The following is a 20,323-nucleotide window of genomic DNA, read 5'->3' on the forward strand; positions in this document are numbered from 1 at the left end:
GTTTGTATTTTCGGAGGGTAGCGCAGCCAGTCGCGCGGCAGGATATCAATTATTTGACTAATCTATCGTGTTCTTCGTTATCGTCATCACTACTTTCTTCCTCTTCCGCTTCATCGGAGTCTTCATCTCCGGACTCTTCTTCTGTTTCTCCAGATTCTTCGTCGTCGTCGTCGTCTTCTTCTTCTTCCTCGCTTTCCTCTTGCTCAGACTCGGCTAGCCAGTCATCAAGGGTCTTTTCCTTTCCAGGAGCCGTACCAGAGCCACCAGCATTGAATCCATTCGTCTTGGATGGCGAAACACTGGGTCTGAAATCTTTCACCGCACTATCTAATATCTGTCCTGCAGTCATGACTTTCTTCTCTTCATATTCATTTCGGGCAGAATCAGGTTCTCGTAACGAAGGGTCTGGCTCGGAGCCAGCTTCTACCCAGGGAGGTAGTGCCTCATAGCCCTTTAGTCCATGCATACCGCCCTCTTCGCCAACAACGAGACTGGCGCTTCCGAGTGTAAAGCTAGTGCGGCTTTCGGAGGGACTAGGTGTGTGGGGTATGGGTTTAGGGGCAAGAAGCATGAGAGATGCGAGTTGAGTGGATGAGGGAATTGCAAGGAGAGACTTGTAGAGACGGGTGCGGTCGCGGAGGTCGTATGAGGTATCGTAGCGTGCAAGAAGAAGAATGTAGTTCCAGAGAACGATGATGGGGTGATCGGGTTCAGATTCTGGTTCGGGGGGTGGAGAGAAGGAGGTTTGTGGAGGTGAGTCGAGGGATGCGAATCCTTCATTTCCTTCTTCAATGCCGGCATAATCGTGGGAAGCCTGGGGAGGTGATGAAGGTTTGATAGGCTCAGGTTCTGGCGTAGTCCGATTTAGGTGATGTAGATAGACTTTAGCAGCTAGCAGAACAATTTGTAATTTTGCAGGCTCTGCTTCATCAGCAAAGCCCTTTGCCAAAATCCGAAGAACGTCAGGTGCAATGTTGTTCTCCCCATCAATGCCAGCAAATTCTCCTACAAGCCAAATAATAGTAGCTCGAGCCCGCGGGTTTGTAGCTGTGTCTAAATTCTTAGCTAACCGAATAACGGTATGTGTGTGAGATGCTGGATCTTGTTGTATAAGATGCCTGATTACAGTAAGTGACTCTGCGACTAGATTACCATCTAGACTTGTAATCTGCTTCAACAGTAGACGTAAACATCTTGCGGATGTTCTAGAATCACTCTGTGCACATCGACCAATAGCCCTCACTGACTCTCTCACCAATTCCCGGTCCGAGCCCCGGGAGAAATGCTCCAGCTCATTGAGTATCAAACTCTTGATATAGGAATCGCAATGTGGGAAAATTAGGGTGAGCAATTCGAGTTTCAGTTCCCATACTTGCGGTAGGTCGGTTGACCGGACTAGGAAATGAGAGGCGTATTTAACGAATGCTTCGGGTCGTGTAAGACATACAGAGACGATATTGTAGAGGGCTATGTGCTGGATATCAGACGGGCCACGTAGAAGAGCGATAAGAGGACCGATGCAATGGTTTATATAGTCTGGTGTTCCGAGAGCTACGTAGCAACGGGATACTGCTACCACGACACCCGAATTACGGGACTGAAGAAGTGGTTTGATACTTTTGAGGAGAAGCTCGAGATCTGGATCGAGGACCTGGATTGTTTCGCTGGTTTCTTCGGTATCTTCTTCTTGTTCGGCATCGGAATCACCGTAGAAATTTTCTTGGTTTCCATTGCTTTTAGGGGTGGCTTTGCGGACGCGCCGGGTGCGTTTGGGGAATGACTTTCGGGAGTAGATAGTCATTAAGTGAAGAGTGGCCATTTGTGACCACTCGTCCATATCAACTAGTTTCTTTACGAGACCCCTGTAATGTTTGTGGATAAGGTCAAGACGTTCCGGGCATATTTCTAGGAACGCGGTTACTGCTGCACCTGCTACGTAGTATTGTCGGTCGCCCAGTAAAGTCGAGAGGTAATCTAGAAGCTGTGGGAGGGTATTTGGATCCAATCTGTAGCACTTCGGGATAGCTAAAGCTGCCGCTTTCCTAACGTAGGGACTCATATCCCCAAGCCCCTTCTTGATGGCTAACGACACGATTTGACTAATGACAGGCACACGAATTCCAGACATGGTCTTGAGAGCAAGAGCTCTAACTTGTGGGTTTCCATCAGAGAGAGACTTTTGAATCGTATTTATAGAGAGTAGGGCCAGGTCCGGTTCTTGTTCTGCGTGGTTGAGGAGATAGATGTAAACCAGCTTTTTGATCTCAATATTCGGGGATGCGACGTTTTTTACGACGGACGAGAAGAATGTGAGGCATGGCTGGGAACGGTACATCATCTGCAAGTTCTGTTAGAGCTTATGTCTTGACTTTCAAGCCCCATGTTGGCCTGGCAAAGATGCGCAAGGAAATCGGGGAAACATACAGAGATGACCTTCCTCAACCCCTCCAAGACCTCTCTATCATGTCTACTATCCAACAACTTCTTAATTTGCTGGGGCGGCAGCGTCTTCAGCGCCCCTGCTCCTCGAGAGCTCCTTGCAGATTGCGCGGCATCGAGTGTGAGTTCTCTTGCTATCGTCGTTGTTAGCATAAAGTCATTGTGCCACATGATCGCAAATTTGTATCTTGGTGAAGTGAAGCAGGAAAAGAAAAGTTCGTACCACTTTCCAGCAAGCTGGATATTCTAGATATGGATTCCATTTCATGAACAACGTAAGGAGATTACAGAGGAACATGATCAATGGGAGCTTGTAATGGTGGGGTTGTAAGCGATTATTATTGATCTGGCTCCGCATATTTGCGGGATTGCATCATTTGGTAATGACAAACTTGAAGAATTCTTAATTCTTTGTTTTTTATCACCACTTGTTATTGTCCATATATGTGTTGTCGATGACTTAATTCTCGTGGTACAGATCTCGGGGAATACGTTTACTATGGATCATTAACATTCAGCACTAATTGTAGTTCAATTCTCTAGATCGACTACCATTATCGCGCCCAAAATCAAAGAACGACAACTTCACTGCGCTCGAAATGTCACCCTTGTATATCACACTACCGCCGGCTCTTCCTTCCGAACTCTTGACTTGGATATTGAATCATGGTGCTTATCCTACCACTATCTTGATTTGCAAACCTCGCGCCGCGTTCATCTCCTCCCTTCTCGCAGATGTCACCTCGAGCACTCCACCATTACCATCTTCACCCATCGACATACCCTCCTCTCCCCCCAATCCAGCGACTAGCGACGCGCAGCCTCAAACGCCCTCTCACTCACTCCTCATCAAGACTCTACACCAGGTCTCCCTCTCACGTCATATATCTATAATTTATATTCCCACGATCTCTCATTTGCGCGCCCATCTCTCTGTCCTTTCCCCAGATGCAGCTTCAAAGATCGGAGCTCCACCAGATCCAAAGTGGGACAAGGTGGGTAGAAAAAGGGCGATGATTGTTGTATATGGATTGATAGACTTACATAGGGATACAAGTGAGTGGAGTGCGCAGGGTTTAAATAGGAGTTTGGCGGGCCTGGTTGAAATTGGTGGAAGGGACAAGAGGGTGGTGGTGTGTTTAGAAGAGAGGGATAGGAAAATAGAAAGTAGTGAGTCAATGGAAGTGGATGGCGATGGCAATGAAGACATTGCTGGTCCAACCAATGACAGAAATGGGTTTGATTCAGGTGAGAACATAGGACGAGACAATAGAACCCGGAAGGTGTGGGATGAACATGTTCCGATGCTCAATGGAAGTGTGAGGCGCACTGGGTTAGAGAGTGAAGATCGCGGTTGGAGTGGGAGAACCATAGAGGTTGGCCAGATATTCGCAAGATGGTTTGATTTCGAAAATGCAGAATGGAGTCATCGTACATAGTGGTCTATAAACAGAGAAAGGAACACATTTGCTTGGAAGCCATTATCATCATATATCAATAGGTATACCCAAACGCCACCAGCCCCCCAACCTTTAATACCAATTCATCAGCATGCATGTCATGATCGCTAGTCCAACATGAAATCCAAAAGCGTTAACCCCATATCAAATAGACTGCTCCATTTCCGTGATGTATAGCTTAATATGCGAGTCCATCTTCAAGAATTCGTCATGCGCACTATGTATCTCATTCTCAATGTTTTCTTTCAAATCCGCCATCTGTGGTGTATCAGTGAGTTTGCAGGCTGTTAGCAGAAGTTCTAATGTGCGTACCTTTTTCTCCGTCTGCTCTATCCTTACTTTCCTCCTCTCCATCTCCCTGCCTTTTTCGTTTCTCTCTTCTGTGAGCTTTCTATGCACGGCCCGCAATTCTTCCATCCTCTCCTTAGCACTCATAGCCTTTGCTTTGCTACCATCTCTCAATTTCTCTGTTCGTTCAAGATGTTTCGACAATTGTCGCTGTAGCAAAGCCTCAGTTCTCTCCACTTCACGAACATTGTTTCCTCTTTCACCAAGTGCGTCTCGTTGTCTCGCCACTTTCACATTTTCATCTTCCTCCTTTGCTAATTCGATCGAAATCTCTTCCAAAAGTTTTGTACACGACACTACATCTGCAGAGACTACTGTAAATGTATCGGTTGAAGTCTGCAATGCTCGTGCCCGTCGATCCAAGGCATCGATTTGCGACTTGTCTGTGTTTAGTGCGTGGCTCAAGTCTGTTAATGACGCTTGCAGAGCAGCTGGTGACTGAGATACATATGGTTGTAACTTTGAGCTTTCTTGTCGCAATTCGATAGTCGCGGCAGTTTTCTCCTCCAAAATGGCAGTCATCTCCTTCTTCTTTTTAGTGAGTCCTTCAAATCGTCGTGCCATTTTGTCTTGGCTTTGGCGCAATTCTAAGAGCCTCTTTTTCAGCTCTTCATTACGCTTAACTTTTTCAGAAATATGGACCTCCATTGCCCTGCGGTTCCGTTTTAACTCATCCAAGCGGCTTTCCATCTCTTGGTTTTCCATATATAGCGTCTCGATTCGAACCTTTGTAGTCTCGGCCTTGTTGAAGTGTTCATCGATAACCTGTGTTTGACTTTCTCTAAATCGTACAAAGTTGATGATGTAAGAGAATATTTTCACTAGGCGATCGTGTGTTGGCTTGTATAAATCTTGAAACGAGAAATCCGTAATGCCACATTCAAATAGCAACTTGCGTAAACTAACATAGAAACCCATGAGATTCCTAGTTTCCGCCGGAACTATGTCTGGATAGTCTGCACACACGTCTTCGGAAGCTGCACGCATAGCAGGATCAACTGTATCGCGAGTCGTGTTCATGAGCAGCTCTGCAAACCATTCGAAGATCATTTGGATTTGAAGAGGATTGGGCTTTAACAGGTCTGCTGCAGAAAATGGTACACCTATATCGCTGATGCATCCTGCAATTTCTTTGTCGGGCTGTTATGATCAGTGGGAATTCAACGAAATCATGATATAGCCGTCTTACCAGGCGCATGAACGAATCACTCTCTTCCTCCTTCTTTTTGCCTCGATTTTGTTGCTGTGAGCTGGGAGCAAGGCTCATGCGCGGATTATAAGACATTTTATGATGTGGCAGTTGTATCTCTAATATAAATTGGAACTTGACAGTGCAGATTGTTATGCTCAATTTTTGTACCTGGGTGTGTTTTGCATAGGTATTTGGTTCTTTCGTCGTTGTTTGCAAAGATCGTAAAAGTAAACAAATGGACCGAGCAACCAACTACCGATAAGATTAGGCACAGTCACGTGATATTACATCAAGATGAATTTCGACGAAGGATAGCAAGGTTTGTGTATGAAGATTCTTCTCCAGAAGATCACTTTCTACTTGATGTCAAATGGGATATCAGAAGATTCTCAAATCTATTGGACGCGTGTCAAGTGATCATGTACCCCTCTACATCCCTTAATATATTGCCGAAGCTCTTGTATCAGATCAGCTATGTAACGGTTTTGAAATGTCATTCTCTCTATCATTTGCACTCGAGTTCGATAGCCACGAGTTTTGAATAGCTTTTGTATACCGGCTCTACAAATATGAGGCTCCTTTAAAGTCACACTTGAGTCGGAAAATTATTATCATGGGTCATACAAAGCCAGCTTGTCACAGCCATCTAGTAGTCTTCTTTCCCCACTACAATTTGATTCCATACCCTTGTGCTGTCTGCGTATTGACCATCCCGAAGTGGAGTCTGGAAATGCTTAGAATGACATCCAAGCAAGTATCAAAAGCTATACACGATTGCAGACTCGGCCCAGTTATCTTTCGATACGCGCAGGAATATTCAGATCAAAATTCGAACCATTTAGAGGTTGGCAAGAGGAGATCAACGATGAATGATATGGATACCCTATGCTCACTGATTACACATAGTAACTTGTCACCAGTTCCTCCCCCCCTCCCACCCCGCATTTCCGGGAGAGTTCCAGGTCGATTTCATGGAAATAAATCAAATCAACTGGTCATGACTAGTTACTTACCTGCACAGTTTCGAGATAGGCTATTCGAATACATAATACGGTACTAAACGGCAGGTGGATTAATCGATCAACCGCTAGCTACATCTGTCTAGTACAAACAAGCCTCGATGCAATCGCATTGCAATTGAGATTATTTGCACCGATTGACTCTTGTGATCACAAGCTGGAGCTACATTACATAGGTAGCATCTACGGTTTGTGCAATGGCCTGGCTTGCAATGAACTGAGACTCTATTCCGGGATAGGCGAATATCCCAAGAGAAGTCATGATCGATGTCGTGGTGCTGTATTGAGTGTCTGTACAAACATACATTCCCATGATTTTGCAGATGAGAGATTTGTTATGCAATGAAGCATCCTCCTTGGTAGACGCCTAACGAAATACGTATCTAAATAGACATTTCATCACCTGCGCTATTTTCTATCCGACACCTTCCCTCACATCTCCCACTGGCTTATGTTGTTCACAAGTTAATAAATCCGTGGATTTAGTAGTATCAACTAAGTAACATATCATACCGCGGGGTTAAGAGTTAGTTTAGTAATATGAGGTCACCCCTTACTTTCGATGTGGGGGGAATTCTGCATATGATTGATCCTTACCATTCAACAAAGAAATGAAAGAACGAGCTTCCAAGCAAATTGTTGAATGGCTCGATTCTCGAAAGATATGTGGTACTCGTACTAACACTGACCCCGAGAACTCCGAGAACCCCCATTCACCCTTTCACCCTTTCGGGTGATTTTTCATCATGACCTGCCTGCAGTCTTTTAAGCCGAACTTTTAATCTACACTAGTTCCCTTTGTAACAGGTTCTATATGTCAGATTTTTGTGTAAGTTTACATGAGCATGAGAATTCCTCGGCTATTAGCTTGCTTCTGCGAGATTGGGAAACTATATTAGCTCCCTTCCATAATTCCCCAAGTAAACAACCACTTGACACTATTTCTAAGTACCTCTCTTCCTTTGAATACAAACCAACTCGGAACGAACTGACAATACACCCATACCATATTGCAAGCTCCTTCAATTTCAGCTCTTCTATCAGAATGGCTATTCTCATTCCCAGCAACTCTAACGGTGCTGTCGAGGATGTCTCAAGCGTGTCTCCTCATGTGACAAAAGTCACGGGAGCTAAGCCCAAATCACATCACAATTCGAATTTCAATATTATCGATATCCGCCATGATGGTGCAGAAATTGAGTTGAAAGATGAGATACTGGCATCTTTGAGACCAAAAAGCGGTCTCAAGAGTCTGCCTACCCTGCTCCTTTATGATGAGCGGGGTCTACAAATATATGAAGATGTTGGTATTCGTTTACTTGGGAAATCTATCGACCATGTTAACTTATAGAGTCAGATCACTTATTTGTCTGAATACTACCTTACAAACGCAGAAATAGATGTCCTTGAACGTTCCGCAGAAAGTATTGCTGCAAATATACCTTCTAACTCTATGGTTGTTGAGCTGGGAAGCGGGTTTGTAATTTTCGTTGGAGTTTGAAACTTCTAGGACTAACAGTGAACAGTAATTTGCGCAAGGTGAGTATATTACTACGAGCTTTAGATGCAGCGGGAAAATGTGTCGACTACTACGCGCTTGATCTTTCATTGAGAGAGTTAGAGAGAACTCTAGAGCAGGTTCCGGAATTCAGATACGTGAAGTGCCATGGGCTTCATGGAACTTATGACGATGGTCTCGCATGGTTGAAACTTCCTGAAAACTCTTCCAGGCCAAAGTGCGTTGTGTCGATGGGATCGAGCATTGGTTTGTCTTTACAATTTTTGATCACCAACAATCAACTTACCACGCGCAGGTAACTTTCAAAGGCACGATGCATCGGCGTTTTTGAAGAGTTTTGCGGAAGTTTTTAGCCCCTCGGACATGTTTCTCATTGCCATCGATGCGACTAGTAACCCAGAAAAGATCTAGTAAGTCCCATTAAATTATCACTAAAATTGTCTTTGGCTAATTTCGTTATAGTCATGCTTATAATGGTGTGTCTACTCAATTCCAAGACCTTTCCTGCGGCTAACCTTGATAATAAGACAAGAAAGGGATCACCCACAAGTATGTACTCGCAATCCACAGCGATCGATTACCAGTCATTTGCTTACTCCTTACAAAAGGTTTATCTTGAATGGTTTGATCCAGGCGAACAAAATTCTCGGAGAGAACGTATTTGATATTGCAGACTGGACTGTCATCGGAGAATATGTATACGACACACAAGGAGGTCGTCACCAGGCCTTTTATTCTCCAAATCGGGATATCGTCATCAAAGACGTTCTTATAAAAGCAGGAGAGCGCGTGAAGATAGAGGTCAGTTTAAAATACTCACAGGCAGAAACAGCCAAGCTAGTGAAAGATGCCGGGATGATGGAAGCTCAGAGGTGGTCGGCTTCTAAAGATCAATATAGTAAGTTTTCCTATTACTTTTGTCTTTCCCAGCTCCGGTTTGAATCGGCAATCTCGCAGGCAGATATCACGTCAATGTACATGGTCTTATGATCACAGAAACCATCGGCGTGGGGGTATCTCCCAATCGTGGATTTGTGGCGCATGCTTATTCACTTGCTATCTTGGGGCTGACATCAACATGGCATGACATTGCAAAATGCGCTTCCATAACAGGATAGCTATTATCTGTATCCCATTGAATACTATTCTGACTTAAACTTGAAGATATGCACCTCTTAATAAAGAGCACAATGACATTCGACTCGAATCCAGGTGTATATGCTTCGTCTACGGCCCCAACTTTTCAGGATTGGCAAGGTCTCTGGTCAGTATGGGATACTGTCACCAGAAAAATGATTCCGAACGAAGAATTGGTCGAGAAGCCAATCAAACTTCGAAATGCTTGCATTTTCTACCTGGGACATATTCCAACATTTTTGGACATGCAACTGAATAAAGTTACTACAGAGCCGCTTTGTGAGCCCTCTTCATATCCCGCAATTTTTGAACGGGGAATTGATCCGGATGTTGATAATCCCGAGCAATGTCACTCTCATTCCGAGATTCCTGATGAGTGGCCACCACTTGAGGAGATTCTATCATATCAAGAAAAGGTGAGATCAAAAGTCAAAAAGTTATATGAAAGTCAAGCACTTCCCAGAAATCTTGGTCGCGCACTTTGGTTGGGGTTTGAGCATGAAGCTATGCATTTGGAAACACTTTTGTACATGTTGTTGCAAAGTGATAAGACTATTCCACCTACTAGCGCTAGGCCAGACTTCAAAGGAGAAGCAATAAAAGCCAAGGCATTGCAAGTCCCAAATGAATGGTTTACCATTCCAGAGCAGAAGATCGTAGTCGGGTTGAATGACCCTGAGGATAATTCTGGACCGGACAATCATTTTGGGTGGTATGTTGAACACGCTCCATTCAAGCACAAATTAAATATAACAATGCACCACAGGGATAATGAGAAACCTTCCCGAGAAGTTTTGCTTCGATCATTTGAAGCCAAAGGACGGCCAATCACCAATGAAGAGGTAAGCCACGCCTGAAATGTTTGTGAGACACAGTTCCTGAATATCAACAGTATGCTTTTTACCTGGAACAAACACGTGAAAGCAAGATCCCTGCTTCGTGGATTAAAAGTCCACAGTCGAATGGCTACACCAACGGTACTTCAAATGGATATAGTAACGGAAGTACAAATGGGTCAGCTTCGCCCCGGTTAAGTAAGGCATATCTCGAAGACAAAGCTGTTCGAACAGTCTACGGCCCAGTGCCACTTGAGTATGCTCTAGATTGGCCTGTATTCGCTTCATACGATGAGCTTTCTGGATGTGCAATTTGGATGGGGGGGCGGATCCCGACGGTTGAAGAAGCTCGAAGTATTTACAGTCATGTTGACGGCTTGAATGTAAAGAAAGCAGAGAGACATCTAGGCAAAACTGTACCAGCTGTCAATGGGTAGGCATAGAAGTGATATCGCTCCAAGTCATACGTAAAAACTAATTGATTAACAGGCATCTAATAAACGAGGGTGTTGAAGAGACACCACCATCACCAGCGTCTCAAGTCGGTGGAAGCTCTCAAGAGCTTTTCACCGACCTTGAAGGTGCCAATGTTGGATTCAAGAACTGGCATCCAATCTCCGTTACTGCTGGAGGAAATAAACTTGCAGGGCAGGCTGATATGGGTGGAGTTTGGGAATGGACCAGCTCACCACTCGTTGAACATGAAGGATTTGAGCCGATGCCTTTATATCCAGCTTATACTGGTATGTCTTCCGTTTTGGTCCATGGAATTTTGCAAAATCTGATCTTCAAAGCCGACTTCTTCGACGGAAAACACAACATTATCCTTGGGGGGTCATGGGCAACTCATCCTCGTATTGCTGGAAGGAAGACATTGTAAGTCAAGTTGGATTGATTCGTCCTCTATTATAATACTAATTGAATCACGTAGTGTCAATTGGTACCAGCGTAATTATCCATACACATGGGCAGGTGCACGACTAGTCCGTGATTTATAGGTTGGCTGCATGCTTTGAATATGGGCGGTAAAGCTTCTTTCATCATTCAACAGGGGAAGAAGCACGCCACTAACACTCGAGCGAATCAACTTCGTTTTGATGAGACCACAATACAGTAACATGAAGGACGAAATCGGGAGGATGATTTTGCGACGCTGAAGTTTTTACTTTTGTTTTGGGTGGTAATGATTCAAATGGAATGAAGTTGATAATTATGAATGAATATGGATATCTATATGAATCATTCAAGAGAATATCAGGGAACGTCAGATGCAAACGATCACACACTTCATTATCCTGTCACTTGGTATGCAACTAGCAGTTCAAGCTTTGCAGCATCTTTGAATACCTAATAATAAGTCAAGATGAGTTTCCCAAACATTTATGAAACATGTACCTACTCATTGAATTTTGTTTGTAGTGAACTGTAGAGAAAGTACTCAGTGAGGCAAGTGAGTGAGATATTTCTGGTGGTGCACTTATCCGAACTTTCAAGAAGTCGAAATGCGCCTTCCTTTTTTAACAAACAAACTTCCCATCAAGCATGACTGTTGCATGAGATTCCCACTTGAACACTTTCGTACTTGATTCTACCATCTCATACTATTTATCTTCGTTTTTACCCCAACAGAGTTCTTGATCAGTAGGCTAAGAGGGTTGAGGAAGACGTTCATCAATTTCATTCGCATTCATCGAAACCACTTGGCACAAGCTTTCTTTAAGGAATAATACTCACTTGATCCTCACTTTGACAACAACAACATCTTACTTCCTTTTTTCGCATAGAGATTGGAGAAAGAGAAAACAATCAATTTCAGCATTTAACATTCGCTAATCAGCCATTCTTCATATACGATTCGAGTGACAGAGAGGAACAAGGAGAAAACGAAAAATCAAACATCACTTGCTGTCTATTCGATAACCAGTCTTTACCTACGACTACAAGCAAAAGAAACAAGAAGATCAGAGGAAGGACTGGGGATATAACACCCAGCATCCATTCAGCAGACAGTCTCTATCCAGGACTAAAAGTGAAAGGGAGTAGAAGGAGACAGAAGGAGATCAACAGAGGACTCGGCATCTCTTTCAGAATTAGGATATACAGACAAGCAATCCCGAGTCTTCGAAATACATTCAACTGAGGTATATTCCAGTATTGTGCGGTCTTTTTTCAGTAAGAGTAGCTACTACAGATCTATCTTTCATTCAAACTCTAAAGACGACATCTTTCGATCGAGACGACAACCAATGCTTCTGTTATCCCCACAACTCCAATCGCTCAGATTCGACAAACATTTCATGTAAAATATCAATCGATAGCCCGCGGCTATATGTGAAGCAAAGAACTTGCCGAGTTCTAAATCTTAATCTTGGCCTATCATAACAAGTTCTTCCCACCAGGACGACAGCCAATACTTTTATTCGCTTGGGAGGTATCCAAACTCGAGAGGGGCTTGAACTCAGAAGCATCTGATCTGCATAAAGCTTTTTTAAGTATCTAGTGTTGAAGAAAGTCATCACCTACGGAACAATTCTACCCAGTCTGACAGCCCAACGTGGCATATCGATGTCGATAGGAACATTGGATCCGGAAGATTAAAGACTTTACTGCATGAAATTGGAACGAAAAGATATAAAATAACGAATTTCACTTTCCTGGATCAAGCCTGACCATATTCACTCCATCAATATTGATACATCTCATTCATTCATCGCGTCTAATAATTCGATTACACAAGCCTTGAGTACGGAGTTCGGCAAGATTCAGTTCACAGCCGCCTACACTACGGCAGTGTTGAACCGTATAATTCAGAGAAATACAACACGTCCACGTATCTGCACTCATTTTTCTTCATTAGCCTCACAAGCGCCACTATTTCATGTTAAGTCCAGTGAGCCATTCGATTCACAATCAATTCCAAAAATCTGGATCAGAATTTCTATCGATACTGTAACGAACACAATTTCACAACATCTTGATATTCTCGCAATCCAATTCCTTCAAAATTTCTGTAAGTTTTTTTACAGCTAGTATTTTGATGCTAGTATTGCGCTAAGGAGCTTATATCATTTCTTCTCCGGCACGCTCTTCAAAAGATACCAGTGGCTTCTTGCGCCAAGATTAAATACTTTCGTCTCCCTTAACTTCAGACCGAAAAAAGATCGTTATTGATCTGCTTGTCCACAACAAATATCTTTCATTTACAACCTTTCCCCAGGAGCCGACTACTTTTTAAATCATCACAAAATAGTTTGATTGACTCGTGACGTCGAAGACGAGGATTTTTCCACAGGAGTAGGGAGATTCGCAGACCATATTCAGTATCAAAGTTCAATTACTCACACATCTCAAGGCAATCAAAGATCTCGCCGCCAAGAAACTCGAGCATTCCAAATTCAACGACTTTGTACAATATTCGCTATGATGAATTGGGCAATAATTGCTCGCGAGGATCGTCTCTATAAGGGTAAAACCTTGTATAAATGGGATGTATCACCTGGCTTAGGTACGAAATCCACAATCTTATGTTTGTCGCAGAGTATACTAACAACCGTTTCTAGAACATCATTGCGGAACATGTGCGACACCACTTCATAGTAAGTCACATCAAGCTATGGTGACCTCATCTGTAACTTTGGTAGACTGACTTACTATGCTACTCCCATAGATGCTCGTTCAAAGTCATCTTGCCTTGGTAAGCATGTTGAACCTTGCTTCCGATTTCATCAGCAGCTGCATTTCCTTGGTAAGTTCCCCAATTTTATTAACCTTATTCTGGTCACCAAGTGCTTGATCATGGTTATGAGACTATCAAATAGTCAATAATAATGCTAATTTGCATGCATAATAAAGGAAAATCTCATGAATGTCTTGGGTAATTACATGGACTCTCATACCTGTATAGGCTAATTTGCTAATTATAACAGATGCAACACGTCTGATGAGATGCACTATACTCGACACAAAGAGATCCTGGCCATCATTCGAGAGATTACCACATTTGATCAAACTGATTTGTCTTTTGGATCTCAGATGATGAAGAGAAAAGACGGAGCTGACAAGAAACGGACAGAATCTGAGACTACATCCGAGGCAACCGACGCGATCTCTGAAATGAGCCTCGAAGAAGAGATTTTAACAAGGAGAGAAAGGAAACGAGCAAAGAAGTTGGGGGCAAAGACTAGAAGGAACGTTGTTGTTTGTAGTCAAGATGAGATCAATGGCATTAGCGAGGCATTGCATGGCCAAATCCACGAAAGTAAAGGTGCTTGGGAAGGTACCTATGCTTATGACAACCGTCGTGCTGATACATCATCTGCAACTGCTGGTCCAGTCGGAGAGGAGGATGAAAAATATGATGCATATGCGGTTCAGCCACCCACTCCAGTTTCCAATAAACAATACAAGACCCCCAACTTTCCGACTCCAAAGCAACAAAGGGCAGCTAAAAGACTCAATACAGTCACACCATTAAGGCAATCCAAACTCCGTGGTCACCAGCAAAGGTTCACGCCCGAAACGGCCTACAAAAACGATCCATATGGTGGTATTGATCCCGAAATTTTCGGTCGTCTTGGCATTGATGTCAAACCGTCTTCCAATCCGAAGCCCCGAAAAGAATTGATAGAAAAGCTCATCGCTGCCATCCAGAACGATCTACATGTTATCCGGAAGGAAGAAGAAGAGGCTGTTATCAGAGAAGAAGGCTTCTGGAGATGGGCCGGACGAAACGCGTTTCGGAATATCCTTGAATACCGCAAAATGTTTGACTGGGCAACTGGTCAGAAGATAACCCCGGGTCAGAAAATGATTGCGATGAGATCTGAAGCAGAGCTCTTTGGCACCGAAGCAGACAATTCTCAGATCGATGATGAAACAGAGGGAGACAATAGGCAAGATGGCTCAGAGAACGAAGGCGAAGTTGCTGCAGATGAAGACATACCTGCAGGATTGATGGGTGAGAGGCAGGACATAAAAGAAATGGCACATGGAAGCGAGGATAAATTTGTCGACGAAGAAAAGCAGAAAGTCAAGAAGAATAAGGTCTTGAGAATCTCCACCGCACACGAGTCGCACATTCGACCGAAATCAAAACAATATAAGAGTATTTCGAATAGACCTCTTGGTAAAAATAAAAATGTCTACAAGCGTTTTGAAACCGAAGGATTTGCTGATGCTTCCATGGAAGAAGATGGCAAAATGGAACAAGAGGGCATTGATGATCTTGTTGAATACAGTGTCAAATATGGCAGCAATACCCTCAAGTCTACTTCTACATGGGCGAGTGTTGTTGGCTATAGCACAATCGGCACTACAAGTCCTGCTAAGAAAGGAAAGAAAGTTATTACAGATCGAACGATCGTCCCTCCTCCTCTTGAAGAGGACGAGTGGATCACAGTTACGAAAAAGGGAAGGAAGAATTGATGTATGGATAAGATGCAGGTTGGCAAAATATGCAATGGAGGATTTGTTATAACTGGTGCTATTTTGTTGATGTACATTCACGATATGGCTTGCTTATTTTGCAATGTTTGCCTTTTGCTTTTCACGTTGCTTTTTGATGGCTTTCATACTTTGCTATTTTCAGAGAGATGGTGAAGTGGTGGTGAACTTAGGGAGAGCCTATGAGGCTACAAGCTCGCGAGATTACGAGGGCTTGACTAGGCGTGCACAAGTTTCTTTGGTCAATTTAGTTCATTTCGTTACTTTCAATATGTAGTGCCAGGTTGAAACATGATTTCCGCCAAAAAGCAATGTATACACTGCAATGAAAAGGACATATCGAAAACCATTTATGTTTGTGATGAAGACTCTATGTATCTATGGGAACTTGGTATTTCAATGGTCAGGTAGATGGAGAAGCATTGCAATGAAGTGATGAGGAAGGGAAAGATAAAATGAAATAACGAAAAGAAAAGATCGAGGTGGTGAGCTGATGAAACCATGTATTTTCAAATTGTAGTTTGGATTTGATTAAATAATAATGGCCTGTACCGAGTGCATCTGTGAACAGATTCGGAAACCTGGAGATTACCTAGATTATGAGTGATGATTTTAAAGAGTTGGAGAGTTGCGATTGTTTAGATATGCCCTAGGACTTGTTGTTTGAGTTTTGGGGTTGGAATTTTGAGTTCGGAGTTGTGTTTTGAGATGTGGGTGGGTAGCGGTATAGACCTCGGGATAGTAGTTGGAGATATGGGGTTGAATGGGATATCGGGGCTGGATATTGGATAGTTTGTTTCTTATTTCTTGTTGAGTTGTCTTGTGTGTTGATTATTGTGCTTTGTAGTGTGTGTTGGTTGGGGTCTTTTGGGGAGGAGGAGGAGAGGGAGGAAGAATGAGGGTAGACGGGGGGATAGGGGGAAGAGGGAGGATGAGGGTAAAGGGAGGGAGAGAAGTTTGGGAGAGAGGGAGGGGAGATTGAAGATCGAAGATTGTTGGGGGGTGGAGTGAAGGGTGATGGATATTTGGATGTTTGGTCGTTGAATTGCATTGAATTGTGTGGATGTGGATGTGGAGATGGATGTGGAGATGAAGGTGGATGGTAGATGCTACGTTTGGGGAACGGGGGAGTAAATGAGAATGGGATGGGACGGGATGGGTGGAAGTAATGGAAATGAAGAAACTGAAGCATCTGTAGCAACCAAGCAAAACTAGAAGATAGAGAGAGATACCGGTATCTTTGGGATAGTTTTTGAGGAAGATATCGTTATTGTCGTTGGTGCTAATTATTGTGTATGTAGTAGGTAGTAGTTGGAATGAAGAGCTAGAAGTGAAGAATCGAGAACGAGCGTAGAATCTTGAAGAAGATGGTTGAGGAAGATAAGAGGAAACGATGGGGGGATTGGATTGGATTGGATTGGATTGGATGTTCGGAGCTGGGTAGGTAGATTGGGTATAGGAGGAGCGAGAGTATAATGGGATTCAATGGATAGGATGAGGATGGTTGGTAGGAAGTGGGAAATGGAAATGGTGGGTATCTGGTGGCTAGAGGGTGAAGGGTGGGGGTAGGTAGAATCTGCTGGCTGGGTAGATGGATGAGTTTTCTTTTGATATTATGTGCGGGATGCTTGCAAACTCTGGACTTGGAAGCTGGAATGAAAGGGATCGATTATGGTTGAGCAATGGCCAATGGTCAATGACGGGTATGGGCTGAGACGTTGAGGAAACTACGAGTGAGAGTTTGGGTTTACATTGTTTGTATTTTGTTATTGTGATTGGTGGTATGTTATGCGAATTGAGTGAGCCACTCGTATTTTAAAATGGGATGATTCTCTACCTGTGTGAGGCTATGATGGCAGGGTATAATGTACTGTAGAGATACAAGTCTTTGAATGATGATATGAGAGATTAATGTGTTTGTACTTCTTCTTCGTACTCGTAATTGTATGATATGACATATCTTGAGAAGAAAAGGAGAAATGGATATTGAGATAAAAAATGTAGAAGTCTAGCCTGTTCTTTTCTTGAGAGATTTCAAAATGGTCCGATGATATTTTCCGCATGGCTACTCAGATGCAAAGACAATATTCAAATTCATGCTCAGGAATTGGCGGTGTACCAAGTACTTACAAGTGACATATCCATACTCATTCCAAGTAGCTTTGACATTCTAGTGTCGCCTTGTAGGGTATGAAAGGTCTCGGTCCGGATCTGATATTGATATTTCTGCATCCATGCATGCATGGATATACTCAATTGCGCAGCATACTCGCCGTGCTACCTGGACCCATGAGAGAGATATGTAGGAAGGCACTTGTAACTCGGGAAGTTTGTTCCTTCCGTTCAGTATACCTCCGTACGGCACTTGACAAGAAGGAAAAAAAACTCGCCGAGTATTTGGTGCTACGTCCGATGCGTGTAAGGAAATATCTTGGGGGGAAGTCTGTCAAATAAGGAAGTGACTAGGTTACAAAGAGACTAAGTTGAAGAAACTCGACTACAAAGAAAGTCGTTTTCACTTACTTTTGCAAGTATGCTTGCTATCAGATGGGAAAGATAGATGTGTGGTGGGAATTTAATTGGATTCCCAAGACCTACGTGATGCCGTACCGTTACCTGCCATTCGGCGACCAACATTATCCCTATAGTTATACCTTGTCGTCGGAATGTTGCATGGCTGGAATCTCGAGAGTTGGAGTTTCGCCAGGTAAATGGATGAAATGGTACCGTATATGTAGCCCGGCGGCTCCATGCGTTGTTTGGTTGTACGACTATAGCATTTTGATGTTACATGGTGGCAAGCTCAAGGATCAACCTCAAGGATGAGGGCAAATCTCTCGAAATATATTCGTGGATCTCGATGATAGGTAAGGTCCATTAATATCAAAGTTGTGAAACTTTGATAGTTGGAATGTATGAAGAGGGGGAACTCGAGCCACGAATCCGTAATCTCGATTCCTCCTCTCTTGGCCAATAATCATGTTGTGCCTTTGCAAGGGACCAGTTTGTTTGTATAATGTAGTTCATCAGTTCATCCCTCTTTCATGCTGTATGATTTCGGGTCTTTGCACTGACGGGGTAAGTTCGGATTCGGCAAAGGAAAATATATTCCATGCCGCTGTCGTATAACAGAAATTGTTACCCGTGGAGACTCGACGGTCACATTACCACAACTGTTGGACTAGAGACGATAAAGTAACCTTTAACATAGTATTTGACAGGGTGAGGTGCTTGGTGGTTGTAACGTGCGGCGTTTCTTGTCATTAGTCGGAGTCGTTCAAATTTTGTTGATGGAGGCTATGATTGGGTAGATACCAATGTAGCATTTGAGATTCCGTGACATCGGAATAGACTCCTGCCATTTAACGGGAGTGCTGATGAATTATGGCTGCGGAGACTAACCTTACGGTTGACTTCTCTGAACTCAAGAGATTGAATAATTGGTCCACACCGCATATGTACTTGTAAAACATTCACACTTCGAGGAGGATGTGCTGTATCGTATTGTACCGAAAATAGTTGACCATCTCGAGTTGAACACAAACACGAGATGAACTCATGGATAAGGATAAGGCTGAGGATCTTACTGGGGGCTTTCAGGGAGGATCGTTGGCGTGGCTGGTGGTTTGGGGGTACGAAAAGGAATGCAAACGAGGTGCGTGCGAACTATATATATGCCAATCACGAACCACCAGAGTGTCAGTCCGAAACAAGTAATGTAGTTGAAAGAAAAGATCAGACTTGGAAAAAAGCTCAACGTAGAGGACATACGTTTGTACGTTGGAACCTGTTTTTTCTCACTGGTTTATTGTACCACCGATGTCCCTGAGTATGAATTTTGACGCAGCGATTATAGACGCGTGAGGTGACCAACATTGAATTATCCATGCCGCTATTCAAATTCGATGGACATCTTGTAGCATCGGAGGTGGGATTGTACAATAGTCCGATAGTCAGTGGCAATTCTGTTAGACGAATGGCTTGACAGGGTACACGTTCGCCTGCATTCTGGAAGCGATAAGAGGAGCGGAAAAAGCAAATGTAGAAACACATCTCATCTGTGTGGAAGGTGATTGGCTCAGAATGTAGTCTAGTGTAACAGTATACTGAGATCTGCCAGCAGATGACCTGGGTACATATAGCGGTTGTGTTCTGGAGAAATGGAAGCGATGGGCATTGAAGACTATAAATGGTCTAGAACCATCCTTTCAGGTCTATGGCAAAAATTGTTCAAAGAGATGAATGTGATATGTGATGCTGGCCACTTCTATGGTTAGATTAGATAGCGCTCCAATGGAAGAAAGTCTTCTGTGCCATGCCATGACATGATTCTGGGCATTGTGTCTGCCATGATTTTGAACGACATTACATAGATAGGTAGCTAGTGGTGACATCTGATGCGATATTATTACATAATGATTTCCTCCTATAGGAGTTGGCCTTGTCGATGTCGATTGGATTGTCAAGAAGATTAAAGTTCGTAGCTAGGTAAGTAATATGATTGGAAACTCTACACACTCTACTCTGTACTCTGTACATGGTCTGATGGTATACGTTCCGTATACGTATAGGATCAGATAAAAGCTAGAAGATATCTTCGTCCCTTGTACTTGTCCTTGGTACCGATTGGTTCAAGACACGGTAGAATCTTGATTATATAATCCTCCGTCTTCTTCTCTTCTCTTCTCTTCTCTTGTATACTCGAGTATATCTTCGAGCGAAATGTGAGGTCCATCTAAAATCTAATAAAATAGTAAATGGAAAAGTACCTACCTAGGTAGATAGATACAAAGTACCCGGATAGGCTTAGGTCACTCTGCTAGCATCGATGTCTCGTGACCTTTATCTCATGTGTCGCTCCGTAATATGGGAAATTCGAAGCAATCGGAAGATGCGTGAAGTGATACCCGGCAAGTTGGACCAACGGCCGT

General features: G+C 43.3%; 5 protein-coding genes across 5 annotated transcripts; 3 read left to right on the forward strand and 2 right to left on the reverse strand.

The window, feature by feature from the left end:
* Nucleotides 1–49: 49 nt before the first annotated feature.
* On the reverse strand, nt 50–2,702 carry EAE97_005013 (uncharacterized protein; the record flags this gene model as incomplete). Its single annotated transcript, XM_038875525.1, has 3 exons — nt 50–2,338; nt 2,425–2,573; nt 2,663–2,702. The coding sequence occupies 3 exons, from the start codon at nt 2,700–2,702 to the stop codon at nt 50–52; spliced, it is 2,478 nt and encodes an 825-aa protein (XP_038733882.1).
* A 152-nt stretch (nt 2,703–2,854) lies between these two features.
* On the reverse strand, nt 2,855–5,532 carry EAE97_005014 (uncharacterized protein; the record flags this gene model as incomplete). Its single annotated transcript, XM_038875526.1, has 3 exons — nt 2,855–4,157; nt 4,212–5,387; nt 5,437–5,532. The coding sequence occupies 3 exons, from the start codon at nt 5,530–5,532 to the stop codon at nt 4,044–4,046; spliced, it is 1,386 nt and encodes a 461-aa protein (XP_038733883.1). The 3' UTR covers nt 2,855–4,043.
* On the forward strand, nt 3,039–3,878 carry EAE97_005015 (uncharacterized protein; the record flags this gene model as incomplete). The annotated part of the gene is made up of 1 exon (XM_038875527.1): nt 3,039–3,878. One exon carries the CDS (start codon nt 3,039–3,041, stop codon nt 3,876–3,878), a length of 840 nt encoding a protein of 279 aa, XP_038733884.1.
* Nucleotides 5,533–7,503: 1,971 nt separating the features above from the next.
* Nucleotides 7,504–10,948, forward strand: EAE97_005016 (uncharacterized protein; the record flags this gene model as incomplete). Its single annotated transcript, XM_038875528.1, has 13 exons — nt 7,504–7,761; nt 7,816–7,934; nt 7,985–8,223; nt 8,273–8,387; nt 8,440–8,453; nt 8,505–8,526; nt 8,586–8,875; nt 9,142–9,826; nt 9,881–9,956; nt 10,007–10,383; nt 10,440–10,693; nt 10,745–10,826; nt 10,882–10,948. The coding sequence occupies 13 exons, from the start codon at nt 7,504–7,506 to the stop codon at nt 10,946–10,948; spliced, it is 2,598 nt and encodes an 865-aa protein (XP_038733885.1).
* A 2,160-nt stretch (nt 10,949–13,108) lies between these two features.
* EAE97_005017 (uncharacterized protein) lies at nt 13,109–15,839 on the forward strand. The gene is made up of 6 exons (XM_038875529.1): nt 13,109–13,244; nt 13,303–13,455; nt 13,511–13,546; nt 13,618–13,695; nt 13,803–13,824; nt 13,877–15,839. Exons 2-6 carry the CDS (start codon nt 13,371–13,373, stop codon nt 15,372–15,374), a joined length of 1,719 nt encoding a protein of 572 aa, XP_038733886.1. The 5' UTR covers nt 13,109–13,244; nt 13,303–13,370; the 3' UTR covers nt 15,375–15,839.
* Nucleotides 15,840–20,323: the final 4,484 nt, after the last annotated feature.

Source organism: Botrytis byssoidea (genome assembly GCF_014898295.1).
Source record: "Botrytis byssoidea strain MUCL 94 chromosome Unknown BBYS_008, whole genome shotgun sequence".
NCBI lineage: Eukaryota > Fungi > Ascomycota > Leotiomycetes > Helotiales > Sclerotiniaceae > Botrytis > Botrytis byssoidea.